We start from the raw sequence: 13213 nt of genomic DNA, 5'->3' as shown, positions 1-13213 counted from the left end.
GATACACAGCTGAGCAGACTATCACACAGGATAGGATTAGATACACAGCTCAGCAGACAGTATTACTCAGGATAGGATTACATACACGGCTCAGCAGACAGTATCACACAGGATAGGATTAGATACACGGCTCAGCAGACAGTATCACACAGGATAGGATTAGATACACAGCTCAGCAGACAGTATCACACAGGATAGGATTAGATACCCGGCTCAGCAGACAGTATCACACAGGATAGGATTAGATACACAGCTGAGCAGACAGTATCACACAGGATAGGATTAGATACACAGCTCAGCAATCAGTATCACACAGGATAGGATTAGATACACGGCTCAGCAGACAGTATCACACAGGATAGGATTAGATACACGGGCTCAGCAGACAGTATCACACAGGATAGGATTAGATACACAGCTCAGCAGACAGTATCACACAGGATAGGAATAGATACATGGCTCAGCAGTCAGTATCACACAGGATAGGATTAGATACCCGGCTCAGCAGACAGTATCACACAGGATAGGATTAGATACACAGCTCAGCACACAGTATCACACAGGATAGGATTAGATACACAGCTGAGCACACAGTATCACACAGGATAGGATTAGATGCATGGTTATGTGCAATATAATCAGTATAATTTGTTATAACTAGCCACAGTTGGTTACTATGCCCGGGCAACGCTGAGCTCTTCGAAGCCGCCCCCCCCCCCCCAAAAAAAAAAAAAAAAAAAAGTTTCTGCATTGTTGTGCTTGCGGAGATAGGAGGAGGGGGCAGCTGGGGCCTAGGAGAAGGGACCCGAGAGCTGCGGCCTCCCCTCCTCCCCGGGTCTCACCTTCCAGATAGCAGCTGGAAGAGGAGGACAGCCCCTTCTTGGATTTGCAGCCCACCAGCTTCAGGCAGATCTCCAGCATTTTTAGGTGCTGGACGCAGCACTTGTGGGGTCTTTTTTTCCTCCGGGGGCCGTTGACGAAGATTTTCCCTCCCTCCAACATGCGAAGAAGTTCGGCGCGGGACAGGCCGGCCCGAGTGTCCAGGAGGAAGGACGGCGTCGCCCCGCGCTGCGGATGGAGAACGACTCAGACCCTCCGAAGAATCCCTGAACTTCATGGATCCAAGCAGAAGTCCCCGGGCCAGAAGAGGAGCGGCGCAGACTCCCCGGGAGAGGAGGCGGGGGCTGCGCCCACGGTCTCACGGGGACTCCTACTCCGGGCACAGGGGCGAGAAGCTGCCACCACAGGAAGACGCTCCGGTTCAGCGGCAGGAAGTGCTGCCCTCAGTCCATCCGACGGCCTGTGCGGGCAGGCTGCTACAAAGGGCCCCTCATCCTCCGCTGCCTCCAGGCACTGATGACAGGGCTGGGAACGCCCTCTGCACTGTTAACCCTCACCAAGCCCCGCCGCCCGCCCCGCCCAGGATAACGGCACCAAGCCCCGCCCGGGATAACGGCACTTAGCCCCGCCACCACGCTGCGCCCGGGACAACGGAACCAAGCCCCGGCACCACGCTGCGCCCGGGACAACGGCACCAAGCCCCGCCCCACGCTGCGCCCGGGATAACGGCACCAAGCCCCGCCCCAGCACCACGCTGCGCCCGGGATAACGGCACCAAGCCCCGCCACCACGCTGCGCCCGGGACAACGGCACTTAGCCCCGCCACCACGCTGCACCCGGGACAATGGCACCAAGCCCCGCCACCACGCTGCGCCCAGGACAACGGCACCAAGCTGCGCCCGGGATAACGGCACTTAGCCCCGCCACCACGCTGCACCCGGGACAACGGCACCAAGCCCCGCCACCACGCTGCGCCCGGGATAACGGCACCAAGCCCCGCCACCACGCTGCGCCCGGGATAACGGCACCAAGCCCCGGCACCACGCTGCGCCCGGGATAACGGCACCAAGCCCCGGCACCACGCTGCGCCCGGGATAACGGCACCAAGCCCCGGCACCACGCTGCGCCCGGGATAACGGCACCAAGCCCCGGCACCACGCTGCGCCCGGGATAACGGCACCAAGCCCCGGCACCACGCTGCGCCCGGGACAACGGCACCAAGCCCCGGCACCACGCTGCGCCCGGGATAACGGCACCAAGCCCCGCCGCCCGCCCCAGCACCACGCTGCGCCCGGGATAACGGCACTTAGCCCCGCCACCACGCTGCACCCGGGACAACGGCACCAAGCCCCGCCACCACGCTGCGCCCGGGATAACGGCACCAAGCCCCGCCACCACGCTGCGCCCGGGATAACGGCACCAAGCCCCGACACCACGCTGCGCCCGGGATAACGGCACCAAGCCCCGCCCCGGCACCACGCTGCGCCCGGGATAACGGCACCAAGCCCCGCCCCGGCACCACGCTGCGCCCGGGATAACGGCACCAAGCCCCGCCACCACGCTGCGCCCGGGATAACGGCACCAAGCCCCGCCACCACGCTGCGCCCGGGATAATGGCACCAAGCCCCGGCACCAAGCCCCGCCACGCCCGGGATAACGGCACCAAGCCCCGCCACGCCCGGGATAACTGCACCAAGCCCCGCCACCACGCTGCGCCCGGGATAACGGCACCTAGCCCCGCCACCTGCCCCATGCTGCGCCCGGGATAACGGCACCAAGCCCTGCCGCCCGCCCCAGCACCACACTGCGCCCGGGATAACGGCACTTAGCCCCGCCACCACGCTGCGCCCAGGACAACGGCACCAAGCCCCGCCACCACGCTGCGCCCGGGATAACGGCACCAAGCCCCGCCCCGCCACCACGCTGCGCCCGGGATAACGGCACCAAGCCCCGCCACCACGCTGCGCCCGGGATAACGGCACCAAGCTGCGCCCGGGATAACGGCACCAAGCCCCGCGCCGGATAACGGCACCAAGCCGCGCCCAGGATAACTGCACCAAGCCCCTCCACCACGCTGCGCCCGGGATAACGGCACCTAGCCCCGCCACCTGCCCCACGCTGCGCCCGGGATAACGGCACCAAGCCCCGCCGCCCGCCTTGGCACCACGCTGCGCCCGGGAAAACGGCACCAAGCCCCGCCCCAGCACCACGCTGCGCCCGAGATATCGGCACCAAGCACCACACTGCGCCCGAGATAACGGCACCAAGCCTCGCCCCGGCACCACACTGCGCCCGAGATAACGGCACCAAGCCTCGCCCCGGCACCACACTGCGCCCGAGATAACGGCACCAAGCCCCGCCCCAGCACCACGCTGCGCCCAGGATAACGGCACCAAGCCCCGCCACAACGCTGTGCCCTGGATAACGGCACCAAGCCCCGCCCTAGCACCACACTGCGCCCGGGATAACGGCACCAAGCCCCGCCGCCCGCCTCGGCACCACGCTGCGCCTGGGATAACGGCACCAAGCCCCACCCCAGCACCACGCTGCGGCAGAGATAACGGCACCAAGCCCCGCCCCACGCTGCGCCCGGGATAACGGCACCAAGCCCCACCCTAGCACCACGCTGCGGCAGAGATAACGGCACCAAGCCCCGCCCCAGCACCACGCTGCGCCCGAGATAACGGCACCAAGCCCCGCCGCCCGCCCCACGCTGCGCCCGGGATAACGGCACCAAGCCTCACCCTAGCACCACACTGCGCCCGGGATAACGGCATCAAGCCCCACCACCTGCCCCGACACCACGCTGCGCCCCCCGCTGTACTGGCACCACACTATACCAGCATCACACTGCGCCCAGGACAATGGAACCATGCTGGGCCCACTAACCACACACCTAACAAAAGATAAGAAGACAGCACCATCTCCCCCTGTAAATCATGTAGACACAGATAGCGCTGCCTCAGTTTCCCCGCCTGTAAATTATGTAGGTAGAGAACTAGCCGTGCCTACATAATTAGCAGGGAAAACAGGGGCAGTAGTATTGGTGCATACGTTATTTCATTATTCATAGAGTGTAACAAGGAGACAGCACTATCTATAAATACATTCATGTACAGGTAGGCGGTATATGTAAATGGCGCAGGCACAGATTGTACCGTCTCCTGCAGTAAATGACGCAGGCACAGATTGTATTTCCCCCTTGTCTCTTAAATGACATAGCTAGGCACAGATCGTACCGTCTCCTACTGTAAATGGTGCAGGCACAGATAGTAATTCCCCCTGGTCTCTCCAGTAAATGATATAGCTAGGCACAGATCGTGCAGTCTCCTGCTATAAATGACGCAGGCACAGATCATACAGTCTCCTACTGTATATGACGCAGGCACAGATCATGCAGTCTCCTACTGTATATGACGCAGGCACAGATTGTACCGTCTCCTGCTGTAAATGGCGCAGGCACAGATAGTAAATCCCCCTTGTCTCTCCAGTAAATGACATAGGTACAGATAATACAGTCTTCCCCCTTTAACGCATGTTGGTACAGATAGTACTGCTTCCCCGTCTCCCACTGTAAGTTATGTAGACACAGATAATACTACCTCTCTGTAAATCAGGGGTGGCAAATTTTTCTTCTGCCAAAGGCCATTTGGATATTTGTACCATCCTTCGGGGGACATACAAATCAAATCGCGTGCTAACTCCACCAACAAACTACGTTCTGGCACTGGTGGAAAATCATGAACTTTCATTGCATGTGCCACAGCATTCAGTAGTGTTCACAAAGGAGGAAGAAATTAATGAGTTGGCGCCCATTAAAATACAGCTGCCGCCGGTCCAAGCAATCCGGTCCCTGGGAGTTTGGTCGTCAAGGGCCATAAACAGCCTCGTGTTCCCCACCCCTGTTAATGATGTGGGAACAAATAGTACTGCCTCCCTGTAAATGTAGGTAAAAATAGTGCTGTCTCCCAACTGTAAATGATGTTGGCACAGATAGTATTAGCTCCTCATCTTCACCTGTACATCACATAGCTACAGATAATACTGTCTCCTGCAGGTATCTTGTACATTATGCAGGCACAGATAGTACCATCTCCCTTTCTGGACTGACTCACTACATATACATCCATATTCTACAGATACGGCACAGGATTGTTGGTGCTTTTGAAATGAGAAACTATTCTCCCAAACTGTTGGCCCTTTGCCTCCTTGTAGAGATGAGCGGTGTTACTGCGATATTCCGGCCTCATCCTGAACGAGCAGTGGTGACATCGCGGGTGACAGCTCCTGATCATGTACACAGCCCATGGGCGCCATTCCCATCATATTTTACTACAGCCGCCTTTTGGTCGGCTCTGACGGATGGAGTGCGGCGAGGTGAATCCGATCAGCGCGTCTCTGTTAAGAGCATTTATTTCCCATAAACAAGTGGCGCATCGACTTCTCCCGTTAACAGCGGCTGATGGTTTTATGGTAACAGCAATTTACTCTAAACTTTTAACCTCATTTTCACTCTCGCCGGTCGATGGTGAAACTGCAGAATCCATGATTACGCAGTAAAACGCGGGAGATGAGAAATCGAAATGAAGGAGCATCCACAGATAACCCAAAGTGACGGCCCGGGGATTATGAGAGACAAGATACTTGAGTGCCCGCTGTACGGACCAGGACCACCCTGGACAGCCAGATATGGAAGATGTTCTTATATAAGGGCTGCACGCAGATTTACAGAGACACTAACCCTAGATTAGAAGGATTGCTGTTTATGGGTCGTGGCTTAAAATCTTCAAAAAACCCTTTCTAGCTTTCTAAGGCTACACAGACCTGCAGACTTTCTTGGGGAGCAACCCTAGCGGTGACTCGCACCATTTGATCTTCTCCACTGCGCGCGCTTCTTGTTACTCCTCTTGAAAGTGCCCTGCTGCACTTCTACTCCGACAACTTGAAAACCTAATTAGGCACTTTATCGGGAACAAGAAGATATTGGCAGCGGAGGTTTTTCGCCATTAAGGCTGTGTGCACACGCTGTGGATTAGGTGTGGATTCATCCGCGCGGATTTTGTAAAATCCGCAGGTGAAACCGCAGGTCAAAAGACCTGCGGTTTTACCTGCGGATTGCTCTGCGGTTTTGCCCTGCAGTTTTTCATCTCCTCAATGGAGGAGATGGCAAACCGCAGCAGAATCCGCAGAAAGAATTGACATGTCAATTCTTTCTGCGAATTGAAAACCGCAGATAATCAGCGCGGAAAATTCCGCACCGTCTGCATTGCGGTTTTTGATTCCCATAGGGAATCATGGTACTGTACACCGCAGCAGAAACTGCTGCGGGTCCGCAGCGGCCAAAACCGCTGCGGAACCGCAGCAAAATCCGCAGCGTGTGCACACAGCCTAAGGGTTATACTTTTGCAATTTTTGTTAATTTACATTTTTTTTCAAATCTTTCCGTTTTGCGCCTGTAGCTCCTATGCAAAATTGTTCGTCCTTACAATTACAAAGAACAGGGATAGGTGACCACACGGCTGCCCACACAGGGATGTAACCATGAAGACATACTTACTCTTCTTAGGAGATGAATTCACATGTTGCACGTAACAACACCGCTGAAAAATGCACTGACAAATTGTGCAGTGTGGCATAGTTAAAGGGGTATTCTGCGATGCTTGCTTGCAGGTTGGGAGGTGAGCAGTGCCAATGATGTGGCATCTACACATATCTGTTGGGATGAATGCAGGGGGAAAACACCTTTTGATCGTGCACACGTCCTGGCAGGTAACATGCTGTCACGATGCCATTGTTGCTTCTCACCAATGCAAAGCGAAGTGATCCAGACAACCCCTTTAATGCAGAGTGTTGGAAGCCCATTTCGCTGTATACCCGAGCATGCATTAAAGTTGGTTTTATCTGCGGTTATTTGCAAACCAAGAAGCTCGATGCGACTGTTTTTGTATCATCATATACCTGCACGGTCAACCGCTGCTGTCCTGATCAAATCACCCTATATTAGCCTCCTGAATTTTATCCTGCCCCCAAACACCTGTCCTCTAGAATGATAGCAGCAGGGGGGCTCTGACCACCTGGTTGCAATACAGCACACACCATGTGGTGGCTAAGACATGACACATGGACGGTGCAGCATGAATTATACGTGATCTATGGGAAGGCGTCATGGCCTGGAACGCACTGGGGTTTATGCAAGAGAAGCCGGAAAATTGGGTGCAAGATGAGGGGGTACAGGAGCCCCTAGAGTGTGAACCCCATGTACATGACAGTGCAGCTGTACATTACATAAGAGAAATAAGTACCCCCTTCTGTAGCTCTACAATACGGCCCACTGTCTCCGCGCTACAAGAAAACACCGCACTCGCTGAAGCGGACGACTCGCCAAGAATTTTCATCTGAATTCCTACGATAACGTCATTGGGAGCGTTGCCAGCGGGGAGATCTCATCCAGGAGGAAGGTGGGGGCGTCCTATCCAGATATTACCACCACTTCTAGGTAAATACTATTACAAAGGATCAATTAAACATGCTGCGACTTTTCTTTCCAAGACATCTGCTTGCGGTGTGTGAATGGAAACATTTTTGATTGCATGCAGAGTTTGAAAACTCGATGGGTGGGGGCTTTTTACAATTGTATCTAGTCTGTCTGGACCAGGCCTCCTTCCTGTCCTGAGAGTTTGGTACATTGTCTCAGCATAGGTGGCTGAGGTCACAGAGGATTGTGTAGGCTGGATACAGTGATGGCTTACTGTACATTACTGATCCTGAGAATGAAGGGCTAGCGGGCAATGTCAGTGCTGCCACAACACAGCTGAATTGGGCCGGCTGCAGTCTCTGGGGGGCATCCTCTGCGCTGCGGCCCCTGCACAGTAGACTGTAGAGGACCACAGAGCTGCAAGGTCTGACTACACACAGCGCTTGTTTGTACTCTGTTACCATGGAGATATATTGCTCTGCTTAGGAGGCACAATCACAGGTATCCAAAGGGATCAGAGAGATAGAAAAGTTTAGATCCCACAAATGATAAAATGATGGCAAACCCTAGCGATAAGCTATGAAATGAGAAGAATATGCCTTTACATCCGTACAGGGCTCCAATTCAGAGACAGCAAGCACAAGCAAGTCGTGATTTTCAAACCTTGTGTAAAAGGAAGATGGCCCCCTATTTGGCCACAAGAATGGAATCGGTGGGCTTTTCTCTCCCGGGAGCCTCCTACCTGAGCCTTGGAATTCAGGCTATTAAATCCTTTTTTTCAGCATGAGAGGAGCGGTGCCCGTTTTGTGCACCTCTTTTAACCCCGATATCATATGGGGCAGCAGCTTCAATATCACTGCTACCCTTTCTGAATCCACCCTCACCCATCATTTCAGGTCTCCTGAAATGTCGCAGGGATTCTGGCTTCTGCCGCACATTTCGGGGATAGAGGTACCCTTTAACAGTCACTGAAGCAATAAAACCCATTTAATTAAATTAAGCACTCTGCACGGCATCTGCACTACTCCTGATGTCTACGAAGGAGGAACTGGATTAGAACCCTCCAGTGTAATTAATTCTCCGCTGGTTCTGCCCGGCCCGTGTCAGCGGCACGGTTCAGGCGAGGGGAACCTTGCGGCCCTGTTTGGGATGAGGCAGTGTGCTGGTATTTGCTGTATTGGGATGCAGGACGATGAGGTCATCCCTCGCTGGTGTGGGGGGGAGGAGGGGGGATGCGGATGGTCTTTGGGAATGTCTAACTCATTCCAGGTCTCTCCAATAAGACATGACCACTTGGGGCCCCCAGCCCTGCAGATGCACCAGGTGGAGTCTGCTCCATTAACCCCCTGCTGCAAGTTATCGTTCGCTCACTTTCTGCAGAGACTCTGCTGGGCAGCGCATTTCCGTAAGTGGTTCCGCCTGTCCGCCATTATCCAGACAGCAGGATCCTGGATTCACTGATCCATCCTCCCTCTCCACAGAGAACGCATCTTTTAATGCAATAATACGATGTTGCCGCGTTCTCCCCATTGTCTGGAGAATATATAGATGTCGCTCATGGAGACGAACAAAAAGGGAAACAAAAGAAAAGATAAAGAAGTGGCAAACGCAAAACTTAGTCTAATGGTCGTCCGCGGGACACCCATAGAAATGCACAGATCTCTGAGCTGCGCGTAATTGCCGGTAAATCTGTGAAATGTGGCACCTGGAGACAAGATAATCTGTGTTTTCCATGCCCACGTGTACAGGCTGGCGCTGGAAGAAAGTGATGGGAGGTCACCGGGCTGAATGGCAAGATTACTTGATGGATAGCTAGCTACAAAACCCAGATCTTATCCCAACAGTCACACAAATGGAGAACACAAAGAAGAGATTTCACAGTTTACTGCGCTAATGTTCCCCCTGATGCGCAGCGCCGCGCCGTTAAAGCGTCGGCTGCAGCCATGTGGGTGAACAGACATTACCAGAGGCTTAACGCCGGCAGGGTAAAGTAAGATCCACAGGTGCGTGCCAACCTCACAGAGGGAATCATGGTAAACAAAAGCTCATGTGCTGCCATCTTCTGCATAACCAGGCAACTCCACCACAGCCGGATGAATACGCCAGTGATGGCAGCCACACACATATTAAAGAGGTTCTCCGCTGCCGCTGCTCACTTCTGCATTGAAAGGAAGAGAGCGCTTATTAGCTGATATTGCAATTGGCGACATAAGCTCATTGGCACCGCTCACTACCGAAGAGGTCTTTTGCAGTCAAGTGGGGGTTCTGATATGCCTTTCTAGCAATCCTACAAGCAGCTCTCTATGAAATTTTGCTTGGCCTTCCAGACCTTATCTTGACCTCCACTGTTCCTGTAAACTGCTATTTCTGAATTACATATTGAACTGAGGAAAGGACAACTTGAAAACGCTTTGCTATCTTCTTATAGCCTTCTCCTGCTTTGTGAGCCTCCACCATTATCATTTTCAGAGTGCTAGGCAGCTGCTTAAAAGAGCCCATGGTGGCTGTTTTTTTGTACAAGGTTAGAGGAGGCTGTTTCTAAACCTGTGGAATCTGCATCAGCTGGCCTTTCCTAACATTGAGGGTGAACAAGCCATATCCCTTACAGGCTAAATTAAGGTCTGAAACCTTGGTCAAAGTTATCTGAGCACACAAATCTCCAAAGGTGCCCAAACTTTAGCATCGGACCATTTTTCTTTTTGTAATTTTTAAAATGTGAAAAAATTACAATGTGTATTACTTTTTAGCCTAAAATACAAAACAAATGTGTCATCTTTAACTTTAGGCCTTTTAGAGATCATTTTATCTTCAACTTGCTTAACTGTTCACAATAACAGTAATTTTGACCAGGGGTCTCTAAACTTTTGCATGCCACTGTAATTGAAGGAGAAGGACGCTGCTGCAAGTGGGCTTATCCGTGTAACGCGCCATTAACACCCGGGCTGCTGTAGAGGCATGCTGCGGAGGGTAATGGTTTGTGCCAGACGCTTCCACCAGTTCCAGATTTATCGCCGCTTGTTCCGCGTCTCTGGCCTGTACTGAGATTACCAGTGAAGAGATGATTGACTCCTCAGATGGTGAATGCCGGCCCACAATGCACTGCAGGGGCCAAATCAATCTCTTTTTTGGTCCGGTCGAAACATGGTGACGTGTCTGCTAATTCCTCCAGCGCTTCATGGCTTTAATGTCCTATGTGCGGAGACAAGAGGCCAAATCCATCTATTTCTGCACAGATTTGTCACTGCTGCCTCTGCAAATCAGATCAACAGCTCTGGGGTCAGAGATGATGGGAGTAGTGATACATTGCGTGATATGAAAATAAGACTGTGAGCTCTGGGGTCAGGGATGATGGGCGTAGTAACACATTGTGGGATATGAAATTAGACTGAGCTCTGGGATGATGGAAGTAGTGATACAAGAATAGATTGTCAGCTCTGGGGATCAGGGACAGGGCCAGCGTCACCACCCGGGCACTGGACAGACAGGTAAGCCCACTCACCGTCAGGGACAGCGGTACCCAGTGGGACCCATGAGTCAGGGGGAAATACCAACACTAGAATTGGGCCCCGCACCGCCCCTTAACTGTTTCAAATAATCACCTCTCTCAGTTCTATTTAGCATCTTCTGACTCTCTGACGTCTCAGTGCAGAGAGCGCACTGACAACACTAAAGCACACCCTCAGTGCAGAGTCAGAAGACGCTGAGGAGACTGGAGCAGCAGAGAGCGGGGAACGGGCAGAGGAGTATTTGATCATTCTTTTTAAGAATGGAGCATTATATGGGGCCCACAATACTGCATGGAGGACTAAGTGGCGCCCACAATACTGCATGGAGGACTATGTGGCGCCCACAATACTGCATGGATGACTATGTGGCGCCCACAATACTGCATGGAGGACTATGTGGCGCCCACAATACTGCATGGAGGACTATGTGGCGCCCACAATACTGCATGGAGGACTATGTGGCGCCCACAATACTGCATGGAGGACTATGTGGCGCCCACAATACTGCATGGAGGACTATGTGGCACCCACAATACTGCATGGAGGACTATGTGGCACCCACAATACTGCATGGAGGACTATGTGGCGCCCACAATACTGCATGGAGGACTATGTGGCGCCCACAATACTGCATGGAGGACTATGAGGCGCCCATAATACTGCATGGAGGACTATGTGGCGCCTACAATACTGCATGGAGGACTATGTGGCGCCTACAATACTGCATGGAGGACTATGTGGCGCCTACAGTACTGCATGGAGGACTATGTGGTGCCCATAATACTGCATGGAGGACTATGTGGCGCCCACAATACTGCATGGAGAACTGTGGCGCCCATAATACTGCATGGAGGACTATGTGGCGCCCATAATACTGCATGGAGGACCGTGTGGCACCCATAATAGCTTATGGAGGACTATGTCGTGCCCATAATACTGTATGGAGGACTATGTGGTGCCCATTATACTGTATGGAGGACTATGTGGTGCCCATTATACTGTATGGAGCAATATATGGGGCCCATTATACTGTATGGAGCACTATGTGATGTCCATAACACTGTATGGAGGACTATCCTGTCCGGTCTAAAAAGAAAAACTTTTTAATTTCCCCAGCACACGCATTGTGCACTGCGAGTATTCGTCAGTTTCTGACCTACTGTAGAATTTACAATACACAAGTGCTTCTCACAAAATTAGAATATCAAAACGTTAATTTATTTCAAGTCCAAAAAAGAGACACAGATTCAGTACCACTGCACCACCGTGGTCTCTTAAACAAATCTATATGAACGCCACATACCCCAAGGAACGGGTGCTCAATCCTGAAGAAATATAACAAAATCAAATAGCACAATGGAGGAAAAAAGGATGGCACTCACCGTTACCAAAAGTAGAAGTCTTTATTTCATGAAAAAAAAATGCATGGGCTCGGGAGCAATGCAGAGAGTGCAGACAAGGACCGTTTCGCGCTCCTGCGCTTCAACGGGTCCTAATGACAAGCGGCAGGAGAAAGGTGCCTATAACCACACACCTGTGGAACACCGCCTCCTGACAGCCGACATTAACCCCTTTACTCCCAAGGGTGGTTTGCATGTTAATTCCCGGGCCAATTTTTACAATTCTGTCCACTGTCCCTTTATGAGGTAATAACTCTGGAACGCTTCCAAGGATCCCGGTGATTCTGACTGTTTTCTCGTGACAAATTGTACTTCATCTTAGTGGTAAAATTGAATTCATATAACTTGCGTTTGTGAAAAAAATGGAAATTTGGCGAAAATTTCGCAATTTTCCAACTTTGAATTTTTATGCCCTTAAATCACAGAGATATGGCACACAAACAACTTAATAAATAACATTTCCCACATGTTTACTTTACATCAGCACAATTTGGGAGCCAAAAATTTTTTTGTTAGGAAGTTATAAGGGTTAAACGTTGACCAGCAATTTCTCATATTTCCAACACCATTTTATTTTTAGGGACCACATCACATTTGAAGTCACTTTGAGGGGTCTATATGACAGAAAATACCCAAAAGTGACACCATTCTGAAAACTGCACCCCTCAAGGTGCTCAAAACCACATTCAAGAAGTTTATTAACCCTTTAGGTGCCTCACAGAAATTTTTTGAATGTTTAAAAAAAAAAAATGAACATTTAACTTTTTTTCACAAAACAAATTACTTCAGGTTCAATTTTTTTTATTTTACCAAGGGTGACAGGAGAAATTGGACTGGAAAAGTTATTGTGTAATTTGTCCTGAGGACGCCGATACCTGATATGTGGGGGAACCACTGTTTGGGAGCATGGCAGAGCTTGGAAGGAAAGGAGCGCCGTTTCACTTTTTCCACTGCAAAATTGGCTGGAATTCAGATTGGACGCCATGCCAGGT

The 13213-nt window shown here is 52.0% G+C and overlaps 1 protein-coding gene across 2 annotated transcripts in view; it reads right to left on the bottom strand.

Annotated features, from left to right (window-relative positions):
* The window catches only part of ABL1 (ABL proto-oncogene 1, non-receptor tyrosine kinase), a 103831-nt gene that overhangs the window by 23546 nt on the left and 67072 nt on the right, over positions 1-13213 (bottom strand). The window contains exon 1 of one of the 2 annotated variants that reach the window (XM_073555929.1): positions 843-1409. The exons of the other annotated variant lie outside the window; for it this stretch is intronic. Coding sequence (XP_073412030.1) covers positions 843-1002 — 160 coding nt within the window. The 5' untranslated portion in view covers positions 1003-1409. Of the gene's footprint in view, positions 1-842; positions 1410-13213 lie in introns of those variants that run through there. 2 annotated transcript variants of the gene reach the window in all.

This window comes from Dendrobates tinctorius, unplaced genomic scaffold (genome assembly GCF_039654945.1).
Source record: "Dendrobates tinctorius isolate UK_male_01 unplaced genomic scaffold, ASM3965494v1 ptg000231l, whole genome shotgun sequence".
Classification (NCBI taxonomy): Eukaryota; Metazoa; Chordata; class Amphibia; order Anura; family Dendrobatidae; genus Dendrobates; species Dendrobates tinctorius.
This window is presented reverse-complemented; position numbering and strand designations above follow the sequence as displayed.